This window comes from Dermacentor albipictus, chromosome 1, assembly GCF_038994185.2.
Source record: "Dermacentor albipictus isolate Rhodes 1998 colony chromosome 1, USDA_Dalb.pri_finalv2, whole genome shotgun sequence".
Classification (NCBI taxonomy): domain Eukaryota; kingdom Metazoa; phylum Arthropoda; class Arachnida; order Ixodida; family Ixodidae; genus Dermacentor; species Dermacentor albipictus.
Window position 1 is genome coordinate 467,386,958 of NC_091821.1, and position 16,336 is coordinate 467,403,293.

The 16,336-nt window shown below is 46.9% G+C and overlaps 1 protein-coding gene across 1 annotated transcript; it reads right to left on the reverse strand.

Annotated features, from left to right (window-relative positions):
• Nucleotides 1–1,330: 1,330 nt before the first annotated feature.
• Nucleotides 1,331–11,511, reverse strand: LOC139059402 (uncharacterized). The gene is made up of 2 exons (XM_070537779.1): nt 11,101–11,511; nt 1,331–2,253 (listed from the first exon to the last, which is right to left on the reverse strand). Exons 1-2 carry the CDS (start codon nt 11,482–11,484, stop codon nt 1,852–1,854), a joined length of 786 nt encoding a protein of 261 aa, XP_070393880.1. The 5' UTR covers nt 11,485–11,511; the 3' UTR covers nt 1,331–1,851.
• Between the last annotated feature and the right edge of the window lie 4,825 nt (nt 11,512–16,336).

The following is a 16,336-nucleotide window of genomic DNA, read 5'->3' on the forward strand; positions in this document are numbered from 1 at the left end:
GAGTCCTTCAAGAGTTTCGCGGTTACGAGGTCTCCGTCGTCTTCATCGTATTGGCGCTGGCGACTTGACACTTCTCTTCAGCAAGGGTGGGCCCCTATTCCAAGGCTCCACTGAGTCGCGCTGCATCGCTCGCGTGCTGCACTAGGGTTCTTTGGGCCATGAGCTCGCTACTGGTGAGCCGACTCTCCCATTGCTCCGCACTCGGGTGTTCGTGTTTGTGGAATGCTTTGTTGCGTTCACACTCCCAGGTGATGTGGTAGAGTGTAGGTTTGGCACCGCACCAAGGGCAGGTGGCCCTGTATTGTGTCGAAAACATCTTAGTGAGCACGTGTAAGTTGGAGAAGAAGTTTGTCGGTAGTCTGCGCCAGCTGGTCGCTTCCTCCTTTGAAAGGTCTTTGTGTGGTGGCGGATATCCAATTCTAGTTCCTCTGTGTAAGTTCAGAAGTTCTAAACGATGCTGCTCGCGGTCATCGCGTTCTTTCTACGAGCGAGAATCAGTCTTTGCCCCTATTTTTTCATTAACCAAAATAAGGTACTATTAAATGTATTATTCTACATACTTTACAGTATATTTCCACATAGTCCCCAAACCGGTTCAGACATTTGTCCCATCGCTGCACTAAATTTGCAATGCTCCTGTGGTAGAAGTTGCCCAGCTTAATGTGGAACCACCGTTCGATGGCCGTTTTGGCTTCATCATTGCACGTGATTGGCTGTCCTGCCAGGAACTTTTTCAGCGGACAATATAAATACGACATACTGATCGAGTATGCGTAAGTTAGCTCCGCATAACAAAAACACACTTCGCTGCATAAAATATGAACTTACAATGTTGGCTCACAAGAATATCTCAAAGACACCGATCTGTTAATGGAATGGTAAATTATGTTTACCGGATTATTTGACTGACAATTCCTTTCACTTTAGCCACTATGTGTCACTATCCGGCCGTTCTTGACCAATCTTTCAGAATTGGCGTCTGCAACTACGATCCGTACACAACATCTTAATATGCAATGTCGGTTCAGAGTTGTCGCTTAAGCACAGAAATCTGTTACTAGAACGTTCATTCCTATTTGATGGATATCTTGATTTCTTTTATTTTTTACTGACTTAGCAATTCGGTATTTGTCACCGGACACCGGAGGTGTGGTCATTTTTGGCCAATCCTCCATAATGAGTAAGCCCCACTGTTACACACCAGGTACAAAATCCATAAATGCTGCTTCATGTGTGTCCTACGTTGCTATGCATACATCTGCTATCACTATATCTCACTCGACAGGCTTCATACATCGTATTCGAACTAGTGACAAAGCAACGTGCAAGATTACGTCTGTGCATGCGCTTTATTTCAAGTTTGTATGTCACCATAGCTTGTGAGCGATGTTGCGCATAAACACAAAAATTGCGTGACAATGAAATTGTTACTTTTGTGCTTGATAAACATAAACATTACATGTACACATCACGTAGCATGCAACTAAACAAAATTAAACAAAAATGTACGCATCGTTGTTGGTTGTGAAGCATTGCATTGACGCTTCACAAACGGTTCTTTTCAGGTGGACTCCTATATGTGCGCTGGCAATGTGGACAGCGCAACTGCGGTCAAACGTCCCTGTTTCTTTGCTGCACATTACTCATCGACCTACAGACAAAGCCTTGTCTATTCGGCTTACTTTCAATCTAATGCACAAAATATCAATTTCTCATAGCAAGGACGTTGACAGGCGTATTGGCCATGCATGTGTTTAACGCTGCCGTACTGCTGCTGACTTATTAATTTGCTTTCAATATTTTTGGCGCAGTTGCGCAGGAGTGTTTTATAAAGCGAGGAATCATTTCAGCTTAAACGGCCAGAGCTTGTGCTCCGTCACCGTCGCCATCAATGGTAGTCGCGTTCGACGCTTCCGTATCGTCGAGCTCTTTCTCGGACCACCAGGCGCCGTCATCTATCGCCCACGTGACCTTCCCGCGTGGCGACGTCACTCTACTATGCGCAAACGTCGTCGCCTCGCTCATCGCGCGCCCCTTTGTAGGCCGGGTGGTTTGTGCATCGGTCGTGCTCGTGGTCCTCTCCATGGCGGCCACCAACTCAGTCGACTTGAACAGGAAGAAGATGAGACCGATGGACAGCGCGATCAGCAGCGCCACCCCGCAGACCACACACGGCCCGGTCGTGCTCGGGTCGTCGTAGAGGGAATCGCGCAGGTGTGAGCGCCCCAGGCTGCTCCTGTCACTATTTGGGCCCTGCATTAATAACATTATTCGCGCTCATTAGAAAACGGTCTTTGCTCTTTGCAATGCCCGATCGCCTGGTTCGTGTGCTTAAAGGGTTGTTCGTCCGAAAGGCCGGATCGCGGCACAGGCTGGTAGCCGCATTGCGTTAAACCGGCCGTCTTCGGCACTCAGACGAGATCATTTCAGTACATACGCGTTTATGTTTACGATAAATGCACGTTGAGAACCGAGGGCGAAATCCTGAATTACTATGTCCGGAACGCGCTCGTTACAATGGCCGAGACGACAAAGGGCAACAATGGCGGTGCAGTTGAGCAGTGTTTGTACGTGTAGAACGAGAAAAATATAGAACACTGCTGTGGGAATTCTCGTCGAAGGTATGGTACGTAACCGAGGGCGCAAATCTCATAACATCACTTCAAGAATTTTATTTTCGAGCAAGAATACGGACGAGGCCGAAAGGGACAGCTCTGAAGTGTGCAATGGGCTTGAATTTGTGAGCTGTTTCCATTGCTTTAACACCGTTTATCGCCCACTCGGATCTCGCTTCAATTGGTGCTAAGCTGCAAATATTCAATGATGGTTAAAGGGAGACTAAATAACATCACTAGATCACCTTAGACTGTCGAATTATTTCATTTCGCGAAGGACGTAGCTTCTAACCGGAGGAAATGACAAAGTTTACCCATTTTGAATTTGACAGAAATGCGTAGCGCCAAAGCATCAATGGGAGCTCATGGATTACATAATGCAGTGTCGTATTTAAAAACATGCTCTAGACAAAAATGTCATCAAGATTTTTCTACGTTTATTTATTTCCCTTGAAATCCACCGTGATCCTCCTTTTAGGATAAACTAATAACTAGTCTCTGGTAGATGCCGATAAACATACACGACGACACTTTCGGTTGATGCGAAAGCGTGTGCTGTATGGCAGCTTGCCGCTGAGGAACACATGAGCACGTTCAGCCTATTTTCTATCTTAACTGCTCTTCGCCATAAGACATTCTTGTATCGGTCTTTGGATGTACTCGAAGAAGTGCTAGGCCTTTTACCGAACTGCCATGCCTCCCAAAGTCTCTATCTCCTTTGGGGACGTTTGGCCACATGAACGAAGTTAACTAGCCCGATCAAATTTCAGCCCAGATTTCGCAGGCAAACTGCAAGAAGGTAATTAGTGAAGCATTTTGTTTTCTGACTAAATCTAACAAACGCATCATGTGCAACTGCTTTTTTTTTTTTACTTATAGGTGACTTGCCTCTGAATGCAGCTATCTTTGAACACGTGAGCGTGCAACCACTCAGCGGCTTCTGGCTTCCCCTTTCCGATAGCAGATGTGACGAGTGAATGCATAAACCGCTATTCTCAGTTTCTGGGTGAATTTTTATTTGCCCAGTGACGTAACGCTTACAACCAAAAGTGCAAACGAAAATGTTGGGGTTTGTGATAACTTACACACGGCAAGTCCGCGCGTGTGCGTTCTGCGATGAAGCGTACCCGATTGCGTGTAGTTCGTTTACAGCGAAGCTGCATATTGCTCAAGTTCCATGTATTTTTCATGTCCGTGTGTCTACGATAAAAATGGTGAGCGGGGGCCAATCCCTGAAGTAGTGCAATGCCCGGACGAGCCGGGTCGGAGGCGAAGCAGGCTTCAAGCACTCCATCCCTAATAGTAAATATATGAATAAATAATAGACCAAATGAGTAAAGTAAAATGTATTGTTTCAAGTCGATGATTATAGCAATTGAAGTCGTTTGTGAACAGCACACGGACTCACGAGCAGAAGGCGTTGCTATATGCGCAAATGACAAAATCTATGTACGACCATACATCCTTGATTCGCAAGAGGGCAATACCACCGACAGTGGGGATGCCTGCGCCGTATAACGGAAAGACGGAATCCTGATATCGACTATGTGTATACCTCTAGGCCCACCCAGGTGTAATATCGATAAGTCTATCACCACAACCTGATTCCCCTACCCCTGTTATCACCGTTGGAGACATCAGTGTGAACAATTCAAAACCAGACAAGAAATCGTTCCCTCAGTTTGTGCTAGAAGAGTTTAGTTTAAACCGCCACACCGATCCAAGTCGTTCAACTGCTCAACAACGGTGGTTTATACATTTGTCTTTGGCCAAGAAACTGTCTAACGTTGTAAGCGAACCAATCAGTGCATATCACTGTAATCGCAAAGCTATCGTAACTACCATTACCAAATCATAAAAATAAATACACCTGTGTTTCCTGCTACGGCTTCGTTGGTCATCCACATTCACGGAGTGGAACGGCTCCTCAATATTTTTCTTCCATTTTCTTCTAGCAACACATAACTCTACCTACGTCATTCCGACATGACGTGGTTTTCACATTTATATCAGAGCTAAAAATATGCTTCCAAAAATTGAGCAGCTAATAAATAATATCGTTGCGTAACAACCAAGAGTGATGCCAAAAACAGAAGGTGTGGCGCGTTGGTATGACAGGCGACATCCGCACGTTCGATTTCTCCCTGGCTCCATTGTCCTGCTATAGACACCATGTCACCCCATCGGCTTGTCTGAAAACCTGCTACCGCGCTAAGCAGGACCCTACACGATATGGCATCAGGTGGGTGATGTAAACGCTCCGCAGGACTCACGTGGTCCCACTGACGTTGTGTACGTGTCTCGGGTTAAGCCTTACTCTCCTGCGAGTGCGGCTCGCTTATAGCTAGAGCCGAGATGGCGCATTTATGGTCTGGGGTTATCTTACGCTGTAACCAGGTGTAGTGCCAAAGACAGAAGATTTGACGTGTCCACGTGGGATCACTCTTCAGGCATTTTGTTGCAGTGAGCTTTATTGTCCGGAACAGGCGGCTAGCGCAGTTACGCCGGGCAACGCCCTGAACCGTAACTTCAGCATCGTCTTGCGTGGAGCGATAACGATGCTGCTACTGTTCGGGATGTCCATAATCTTTAGTTTATGATGTTGGTATTCTTCATTACTGTCATCCCCAGGAGAAAAAGCAGCTACCTCGGCATCTCAAGCAGTAGTGACCACGAGCAGTTCATGGTAATGCTTAATGCAATCTACGTGAACGATGCGACGTCCACGACGAAGGAAGTCAGAAGGGGGGGGGGGGGGGGGACTTGAAACGTTTGGTTAGTTCACTGGTCTGGGCGTGGTAGGCGGTGGTGGTTTGATGAATAACGTGGGACTGAGCGAGAAGAGCATTGATAACCTCATACAAAATACGCCCCCTCTGCCGCTGAGGTGTTCACGAGGTGAGCCGCGACGGAGGATGGAACAGCGGAACGTGGAGGAGACGACGTCACGTGCTGTGGCAGGAGGGAGTGCTGCAGTTACAGCGTACCGTGTAAGATAATCGACGTCGACGACGAACCAGCGGTTACTGGCAGGTGTCACAGGAGGGGGACCATAGAGATCACTTCTCCCACGATCAAATGAGCGGGTGAGGCAGGGAAGGGACTGCAAAGGTCCAGCTGAACGACGAGGTGAAGATTTCTGACGTAGGCATTCCGTACATGAGGGAACGAATTTGCGGACGTATGTAAATATTCCTCGCCACTAGTGCACTGCCGAAGACGTTCATATGTTTTGAAGACTCCAGCGTGGGTACACTGATGGTCAACGTGAAAGTATGCGCACAAAGTGGACCGTAGGCTGCAAGGCATGACGAGTAGCCATTTGCGGCCGTCGGATGCGTAGTTGCGTCGGTGCAGAAGGTCGTCGCGAATCGGGAACAGCTTGGTGGCGGAGTGCGCGAAATACTGGAAGCGTTAGTGTGTCGGAAAGCAGGCCAAGAAGGGTCGCTATCCAGGGTTTGTGGTGCTGCTCTAAAGCAGTTCTCTCGCTGTTGAGAAATGAGATAACGGGTCTAAGTGTTGAAAGGCAGCTAAGGTCGGCCGGCAGAGGAGACCGCTGCAGAGCACCGGCATCCGAATGCTTGCGGCCAGAGTGGTAGACGACGTTGATGAAGAACTCTTGAAGTCCAAGAGCAAATTGAGGAAGGCAGCGATATGGGTCTTTCAAAGTTGACAGCCAACAAAGGTCATGATGATCCGTGACGACGTCGGAAAGGCGACGCTGCAAGTAAGGCCAGTGCTTGCTAAAGGCCCATACGGTAGCTAAGCATTCTTTTTCAGTTACACTATAGTTGGTCTCTGCTTTGGTGAGTGCACGACTATCATAAGCGACAACGTATTCAAGATGCCCGGGTTTTCGTTGTGCTAGACCGGTTCAGAGACCTGTGCTGCTGGTGCTTGTGTGTACTTCCGTCGGATCTGCAGGATCGAAGTGACGCAGGATAGGAGGCGAGGCGAGAAGACGTCGTAAGGCAGTGAACGCCTAGTCGCAGGCTCTAGACGATGGTGACAGGTACCAAGAAGGTACCTGTCAGGTACCTTCTTACCTGACAGGTAAGAAGGTACCTGACAGGTAACAGGTGACAGGTGACAGGTCACAGGTCAGGTCAGGTCAGGGACAGGTCAGGTGACAGGTACCTGACAGGTACCACAGCTACCAAGAAGCTGTGTCAGAGGGCTTATTATAGACGCGAAGTTGCGAATAAAGCGTCGGAAGTACGAACATAGACTGACGAAACCGCAATGTTCTTTTAGATTTCTCGGTCTTGGAAACTACGTAATGGTATGCAATTTCACGGGATCAGCATGTATGCCGTGCTTGGACACGACGTGGCCGAGGATGGTTAATTATCGAGCGCCAAAGTAGCATTTCTTGATATTCGGTTGGAGCCCAGCGATGTTTAGGCACGTTATAACGCATCTCATACTGTGAATACGCGTCTTAATATATGAAGCGAAGACGGCAATATCTTCGAAGTAACACAGACAAGTTTGCCATTTTAAGCCACGCAAAACAGCGTCTATCATTCACTCGAACGTTGCGGGGGCATTACAGAGGCCAAAATGCATTTCGCAGCTGATGCAAATCCATCAGGGGCGACGAATGCAATCTTGGGTTTGTCAGCTTCGGGCATGGGTGCCTGCGAATGCCCTGAGCGCAAGTAGAAGGAAGAGAACAATTTAGACCCCTTTAAAAATTCAAGGCCATCATCTATTTTCGATGGAGGGTACACATCTTAGCGGGTTATCTTTTTTAGGCGGCGAAAGTCAGCACATGGGCGAATAGAGCCATATTTGTTCTTAACGAGTATGACCGGCGAGGCCGACGTACTCTGAGAGGGCTGAACAATGTGTCGGGGAAGGATGTCGTCGACCTGCTCCCTAATCACAGGGCGCTCCATAGCAGACACACGGTATGGTCGTTGCCGCCGTGTTGAACGGGAGCCCATGTCGACGTGGTGTGTAGCAGCTGACGTGCGTCTATGAAAAGGCAGAATAGCATCGAAAGAATAACGGAAATGGTGCAAGACGGCTATAAGCTCCGAACGTTGATCTGGTGTAAGGCCGTAAGCGATGGATGGGCTAAAGATATCGATGGAAAACTTGTCGCAAGCAGAAAGAGCACCGATATCGATAAGGTCATCGCAAGAAGTAGCATCTGGCACGGCGACGATGTGCAGGGACAGAATGGCTTGTGCGTGGCCAAGACATTGGCCAAGTAGCAATGTGAGCGGAGCGGACAGAAGGTTGCTGACAAAAAAGATGGCTGAAACCAGCTGAGAAATGGAGGGTCGCGAAGGGGAGCAGTACAGAATTTTTCGCGATGAAGGTCTCAGAAGGAGCGAACAACACAGTGGCATCAGAGATGCTACCGCAGGATAAAGGTAAAAGAACAGCTGCTTGCGGTGGAATGTCAGTCTCCGCAGCCATGACTAATTTAGGGTGATGTTCGGAAGAATCGTCCAAACGGAGGTCGCATAAAGGGGAAAGTTCGGCTTCTTGCCTCTACGCAATCGATGATGACTGTGTCGTGATAGGAAATCCCATCCAAGAATTTCGTCGTGAGAGCAGGTTGGCAGCACAATGAATTCAAAGATGTACGTGATGTCCACAATTGCAACTCGGGTCGTACAAGCGGCTAACGGCTGTACATTGTGCGCCGTTGCAGTACGGAAGGCCACGCCAGCAAATGGCGTCGTCACTTTCCGCATGAAGCGACAAAGTATTCCATGCATAACACAAACGGCGGCACCTGTGGCCACAAGCACTATAGTTGAGACACCTTCGACAGAAATAGCAATGGCGTTCGATGGAGAAAACTGAGGACTTCGACGCTGTGACGGCGACGCAGTTCTTGTCTCAGGAACTGCGGCATTTAGTTTTCCTATTCTCTAGGCCGGGGACAACGACACATTGGGGAGAGAGAGCGCCGACATCGTGAGGGAGGGCGTCGGTCGAAGGAGACGTGACGATCAGGAGCGCTTGGAGTTGATCCGGGAGAGTAGTGGAGCGGTGGCTGATCGGCATAGCGAGCCTTCGCTTGACAGCCGTACGAGACGGCCAACGGCTTGCGGCGGCGACAGTAGCGGGCGGTATGCCCATGCAGCCACAGGCAAAGCAAATTGGTTTGTCGTCCGGAGTATGCCAAGGATTTGTGGCTATGCGGTCGTCGCAAGGGTGCGAGGACGAGTCTACGCTTGCATTGGTTGACGCAGTGTGAACATCGGGTGCGCTCAAAGCGTAGCGACGACATCGGCGTACGCGAGATGAGCTGCTACAGGATGCGGCTGATGGCACATTGGCACAGCATCGGCAATTTCTGCTTCGATCGCCTGCTGAATAGTGGGTGATAGCTAAGGAGCACGATGCCGCTGGGGCTGCTGCTGCTGCTGAGCAAATATCGCCAGTGAGAGCTGCCGAACTGCTTCCTAGCGTACGAACACCTTGGTCTGCGGCAGCAGTGTTGACCGCTCCGTGTCGACGGCCAGGTCTGAGAGGCTCTCGTCGTTTGTACCCAGGCGACGAGTCAAGGCCCGCTGTTTCCTGAATTCGTCCTAGTTCTGAGACAATTTCATGAGCTGCGCTACGCTGCTCGGGTTTTTTGCAAACAGCGTCTTAAAGACGTCATCGTCAATACCTTTCATAATAAGCTTGACTTTCTTTGATTTACACATGGAGACATTGACGCGCTTCGCTAGGTCGAGAACGTTCTTAATATGACTTGTGAACGACTCGCTGGGCTCCTGTGGTCGCTCGCGCAAACGCTCTTCGGCGCGTAACTGTCGTGTGGCGGGGCGCCCAAACACTTCTATGAGTGCGGCCTTGGATGTGGACTGGGTTGCAGTACCTGCCTCATGGTTTTTAAACCACAAGTTAGCCACATTAGAAAGGTACAAGACGACATTGTTCAGTTTAATGGCGTCATCCCATCGGTCGTGGACGCTTACCCTATCGTAAGAGAATAGACTGCCCTCCACACCACTGTCGTCGTTGCCGCTCAAGACCGCCGGATCACTCTGGTGAGGCACCCTGGAGCAGAAGACGGGGGAAGGGGCCATGGATGGTGGGGCCGTGGTGGCGTCTTTGGGCATACCGGGCCGTAGCGTATGGGTGTGGAATTCGAGGAATGAAGCCTGGCAGCTGACCCCATTACCTCCGCCAATTAAAGTAAGGTTTATTATCTGAAACAGGCGGCTAAAGCAGTTACGTCAGACAGCGCTCTGAGCCCTGAACTTTAACGTCGTCTTGGTTTAAGCGAACGGGATGCCACTGTTGGTGGTGTGCGTCGTCTTCAGTTCATGCTGTTTGTCTTCTTCATCACAGTTTGCGTATTGTCGCCTGCCTTGCAAATAACTTGTAATACATCGTTACGTGTGATCCCTTCAGTAGCGCAACGTAAAAATAATACTATATTATGCATTAGTATATATATATATATATATATATATATATATATATATATATATATATATATATATATATATATATATATGTATATATATATATATATATATATATATATGTATATATATATATATATATATATATATATATATATATATATATATATACTCATACTATAGCCACACAAACTCCCGTTCCTCCGGTTGATACTGCAAGGATCACTTATATCACATAGTGTCGCAGGATGCTTTTTTTTCTGATGTCTCACTTTGCTTCACGTGCGCTTTATGTTATCCTATACAAATCAATAAAGTTAGCACAAGCCCGTTGCCCTCTTGCACTCGTTCGGCTGTACTCATGGCGTCGTATGTCATCGGCGTCGTAAGGCGTTGGAGATCTTAGCACCATCAGTTTCATGTTTCGCAAACTAACCGCTATAAACGGTCTATAATGTGACATCCCAAGGTAACCTGTGGCACAGTATTACGTCGCTGGGAAGATTCAATTCAGCTGCATCATACTTAAGCCGTTCGTACGAACGATACCACAAAAATCGCAACATCGTCAACAATATATAACGCCTGTGAGTAGTTGCATTATCCGTGCTTTATGGCTGCTTCACAAACCACAATTGCTAGCAAGGCTTAACATTGAGTGTAAGAGAATATCTTACACAATATTTAACGTTTGTTCAAATTAATCTACCTGTGCTCGAAGAAAGCCTACGGATTGAGCTTCTGTATAGAAAAAACCATCTTCGCTCGATTCCGATCATTCGTTATGATTGGCCACGCCAGAGCGGTCGGTGTGCTATCTCGAAAAAGCGCTGAATGATGATAATGGCGTGAAAGTTTGATATGGATTAAGACGTAACAAGAGCCGCTAGATACATGACCAAACACAGCACATGCTGCACCCTCTGGGTCGTGTGTCGCTAGCTCTAATGCGACACAAGCGCATATGAGAGCTGACACTTCCTCACATGCTGTGGCCGAGCTGCCTGCGGGGCTATCGCGTACACCTGGCAGTGTTCCTTGTTCGCAGCTTGCGGCCCTTTCTCCCTATGTGACTCCACACCAACCTTTGGAGCCACGACGCCGTGGGGGAGTGGTGGTTGAACGTCGGCCTGGCGCTCCGGCGGCTTTGTCGGTGGCTGGTTCCTGGAATTGATACTGGACCCAGGCATCTCCTGAACCGGCTGCTGCTGAGGGGCTTCACGAGGCACCGTCAACGCAGGCTTGCCCGGTTGAGGCCTAGCGAGCGCCAGAGCCTCTTGTTCTTTGGACGGCGAGCGGCTCTTGGGGCGAAAGTTGGCCGCAAGTGAGGGAGCCGCAGGCGCATCCTCTTGCGGCGCCGATCTGTTTTTCGCGAACAAAAGGTTGCGTTCAGAACCAGCGGTAGCCTGCTTGGTTGCTTGCTCCTTCACTCGTGGCAAGCGAGCGGCACCAGCTTCAGCAGCCGCCATTTTTCTTCCTCTTCGTCTGCGTGGCTGGCAAGCAGGCACGGACATCGCGACTACAATAACAAAATCTTGATATGTCCTCCCATCATCGACGTGACTTTACAGGGTGAACAAAATAGCTATTACCAATAACCATGCAAACACAAAAGGTCGCTTTCTTACAGCACAATACCCAGCCAAAGGTCATTTATATGCCTGTGACGCAGTTTGGGGGTGTTTCAATAAATGCTATCTAGGGTTTGAAAATGTACCGAAGCACACAAGAAGGCACGACACATTGCGTGTTCATGGCTACTGCATGGAGCAAGTCACACTTTTATTATTCGTAAGCGCATAATGAATCAATACAACTTAACCAATTTCTCAACTATTAACTTTAGCACAGAGCATCAAATAAGAGACTTCAAGAGAGTTCTAGGAATCGTGAAATTCAGCAGTGCCCTACAACTTTCCAATCTGAGGTTCGGCCTAAAGGTAATGCTTGAGAATCTAGGTACTTCATCACTTAATCTTGGAATCATATGTCATCTGAGAAGCCTTTGATCCGTTTGGATGTTTGTGTCTTTGTTCGTTTGTCCACCGGTGCTTTTTCGTGCTCCTACTCACTACACAGGCAATTACCTAGTCAAGCTACTCTTTAATACAGCTTCTTGCAACTGGCATCCACTTGAGCTTTTAGGGAAAAAATTAACTTGATTTGATTAGATTCAATATTCCTGCACCTTGGCTCCAGTCAGCTGAAGCACTAATTACAAACGGTCATGCCAAACATTTAAAAAGAAATGAATTTTTTTGTCAGGGTATTCGTTTTTAGCACGACGTGCCGTAGACTACGCTGACTCAGAGAGAAGTGGTTCTTCAGGGGAAGGAAGGAGGAAAGGCTAGGACTATGTTCTGCCACCCATGTGGGAGCACGGCTCAGCGCCAGTAGGTTGACTCGACAACACATTACTGTAAACTTACGTAATCTTGTACAATCTAGCCCTTATCTAGGCGCGATTCTGTACCCGATGCTGCTATCTTCATGTATAAGGTATAATCTGAGCGTGCGCGAAAGCCGCGACGTTTGTGCAAGTGTAAAACTCATGGGCTGCATGTCACTGTAGCTGGGAATACGTCCCACTATTTTATTGAGCCATGCACTTCGACTAAGCTTCACCAGCAATTCATAGTTGCCTGCGAAAATGCTGCATCTTTACAATCATCATGACTTGTGGGCTGCTGACAAGACCTCAACAGATTGCACACGTATTAGACCCAATGATTCCTACTCCTGGGGAGCTGCTTGCATAAAATGTCACCCTTTTTGTCGGGGAGAGCGCTGTAAGCAAGACGACAATAAAGGCCCTTGCGGATGTGGGTGACAAAAAGAAACGTTTCTTATGGGTGGGAAAAAGAAACGCACGAGCAGCGTGAATAAAGAAGAAAGAAACTCAAGCGAAAAATATTAGGAGCTTCATAACACTGGTAGTCACCTTATCTGAATTTCAAAAAGCTCCCTCCTAAATGAGGTGACCATATTTTTGTCGACAATGAATATATTTAGATTAGGGGACAATGGAGCCTAACCTTTGCTTCGCCTCAAACCCCGAAGCAGCTTTGGGTTCGTCGTTACAAAAGTGCCTTGAGTTCTTTAACCTAAAACCCGCTGCTAACGTTACCGAAAGTTTGAAGTACAGCTCCCAGACAGGCACGGCTGCACAAATGCTGCACTGATTGTTGGTTTGAACTGGCAGGTGAGTCATACTTCACAATATCAACGATGTGAACAAAAAAAGGTTTACAAGGAACCCATAACTGCCATTTTCCAACTGTGTTGATACAGAAGAATTCGCCTTTAAGTACTGCCAAAGGTAACGGGACGAGTCAACATGCTGCTACAAAGACGAGAACAAAACATGAGTGTCAAACCTGCTATGAAAAATTACGTTCCCATACCTTGGCAAATCTTCCAAATCGGCAGACCACAAAATAGATAACATCATATCTGATGCTTTGAGATTACTTACCAACAAGCAGTAGGTGGAACCTACACATTTGAACGGGTAGGTGAAGAAAGCGTTCAGTTTTTAGACGTCAAGGTTGCTTTCGGTCTCGAAGCATGAATTTACGGGTTGTTTGATCTCCAATGCAACATTGCTTTTTTACATGCTCGCATCAACGCCCCTGTATCTTTTTTCTGTGCAGTTTTTTCTGAACAAATGTTTGCGTAAGCTTTTTGCTCAACACCCCGTGTTCATAGTTCACATTGCACTCATGCTATGCCATTGTTTTTGTAGCGAGTTTGTTCATTATAATCATGCGACTGTTGTCTGTACTTCAACGCAAATTCTTCTGTATAAACTCCGAAGTTGCAGATCGTGCTGTCGAGAGTAATTTTTTTCCGTTTCTTTTCTTGAGTCGTTGATTTGCCGAAGAGGCACGACTACAGTGCTTGCGCTGCAAAGTGCCAATGAGAAACGCACAATACAGCATGTAAACGAAATATAAACTACGCAAGCATTGTGATCGAGCTAGTTGCCACGCTTCCATGGTTACAGGCGGTGCAAGTGTACACACACACAAGAACACTTGTGATGATTGCCTCCTCAGTTTGTGTAGAGTTCGCTGTACCTGCAACCATGCAAACTACAACAATATCTTCAAGCCTCATTGAACTTTTCCTGGTATTAGACCGAAGAACTTCTTTAGGAGGGTCGATTGAAGTGTTGGAAGTATAGCTACCCTACTTCCTTCGCAACTTCAACCACAACAAGGGTTAGGCGCTTCAAATTAGGTGTGCCTTGTCCACCCCACCACCTGAGACGGCTTGCGCGATTGCGGTTGTGGCCCTTAAAACCGCGCAATTCAATTAGGTTGTCCCAAGGATGCTGAAATATATAGGCGTTAAAATACAGAAAATATAATTTTGGTGCTGACCACTTTTTCTACACGATGAAACAAAACGGGGAATCACAGGAAAATGATATGTAAGTTTCGGCAGGCAAATCTACAGAATTTAATTTTTTGACGATCAGTAGTGGTAGAACAAGGAATACTTATGAAGATAACGTTTCCAGGTGGAGAGTTGACTTCCTCGGGGCGACAAATGCTTTCCTTCAAAACGTTTATATCGCTCACTCATCGTCACGCCAATGGAGAGGGAGGACAGGTGCATAAATGGAATGAAGGAGGTCGAAATAGTTCCTTCTTTTTCATCGATGGGATTTTTTCTTATTATAACTTGGCAGCTGTTTGCTCTCTCCCCCTGGTGCTGTTGGAGAAAGCTACATAAAATCAGTGAAGGAAGGAATCTGTTGCTCTAAGGCGAGTCCATTTCTCGAAAGGTTATGCAGATGCTCTTAATTGCTAACATTGCTAACTTCAGACAACCTATGATTTTACTACTTTCCTCTTGTGTCTTCCTTCTCCTGCCCTTCACGGCAGAAATTTCTTCCAGGGCAACTAGGTTTTACTTCATGGATTTACAGCGAACATAGGCGGGCTATGAGTGAATTCGCGTCACGGCACCATTGGATCTCCTCTCCACAAATAAATTATGGGTCCGGAAGATTGCATTACAAAGAGTATTTAACCGTATTTTGTTCTACTATTAAATTCTTTTATGCACTCACTCTTTTCCCTAACGTTTTTCTTGTTTTTTTCGTTTTTTTGTTTTGTGTCTCGCTGTGTTTGTGTATTTAGTTATTGTGTGTGGTCAGTCAAGCTCATGGATATACACCATTCTGAAAATTGGGCATTGCTGTAAACAATAAGAGAATTACCTTTGCGGCATATACATCGGGTTTTACCCACAGGAACATATGTATGGGCATCGGCGAATAGTATTGTGACACAAGGAGACTACATGGGTAACAAACTTATTTCTTAATTAATAAATGCGTAAGGATTTCTATGCTTACCCAAAGAGGAAACATGTCCGTCCATTCAGACGAATCGCCACAGAGTAATTAATGTATAAAAGAAAAGACATTCGAACCGAAAAACGTAAGCAGCGGTGAATGTTGAACCTACTACCCCTCGCTCAGCAGCCGAGTGTCTTGCGCACTGAGCTCCCCGCCAACCTTTTTATCGTTGGTGCATGGAATTATGAGTAGTGCAGTGCGCAAATTATTGACACTACATTTAGCCACACATGACAAACAAATGCGCACATGCTACTCAGTCCAATGAATGTTCAGAAATCGGGGAAACAAAAAAAAGCATCCATGTGCGAAAATCTTCCAGGAACGGGGTCAATGGTTGCTAACAGACTGCCGACTTTAGCAGCCTCTGCTCGAAAGACAGACCTTGTCAAGCGAGGTGGCCCGGCATGTCTGCCGATCGTTCCGCTTCTTCATAATGAATAAAGTCCTATAACACAAATATATAATATGGTGTATTACCTTACCGCCTTTTTGAAAGGAAAGAACCGGATACCACAACACGTGAGAGTAAGTTCTCTGCTTGCAGAAGGTGAACACATCTGAACACAACAGTATCAACAGAACTGATGGAAATCTTCCTGCCAACTACACCCGTTCCCTACGTCACATTTTGGCATAAAAACGACTTGCGGCTCTTGCCCGCTTTTATTGTGATCAAGGAACCCGTACGGGTCCCGAAACGTCTCTTTGTTGTTTCAGCTTGACATGGTCAGTGGCCGCAATTCCTTCAACATCTGAACCATATGATTGTGTTGTACCGGCGGTGAGAAAACAAATGTCAAAGGATAACAGCTTCTTTGCAGGCTTCATTGAAAAAGCTGCTGATAGTGGAATAAAACCTATCTCTAGAGCCACATGTAGAGTAGACTTGGAGCATTATAGACATCAGAAAATTTGTGATTTTGCGGAAATGTTACGCCAAGCACGCC

Coding starts and splice junctions, on each gene's coding strand:
- LOC139059402 (XM_070537779.1), bottom strand. CDS start 11,484: ATGGCGGCTGCTGAAGCTGGTGCCGCTCGCTTGCCACGAGTGAAGGAG. Junction 2,254..11,100: donor ACGGCGTCGTGGCTCCAAAG/GTTGGTGTGGAG, acceptor TTATTAATGCAG/GGCCCAAATAGTGACAGGAG.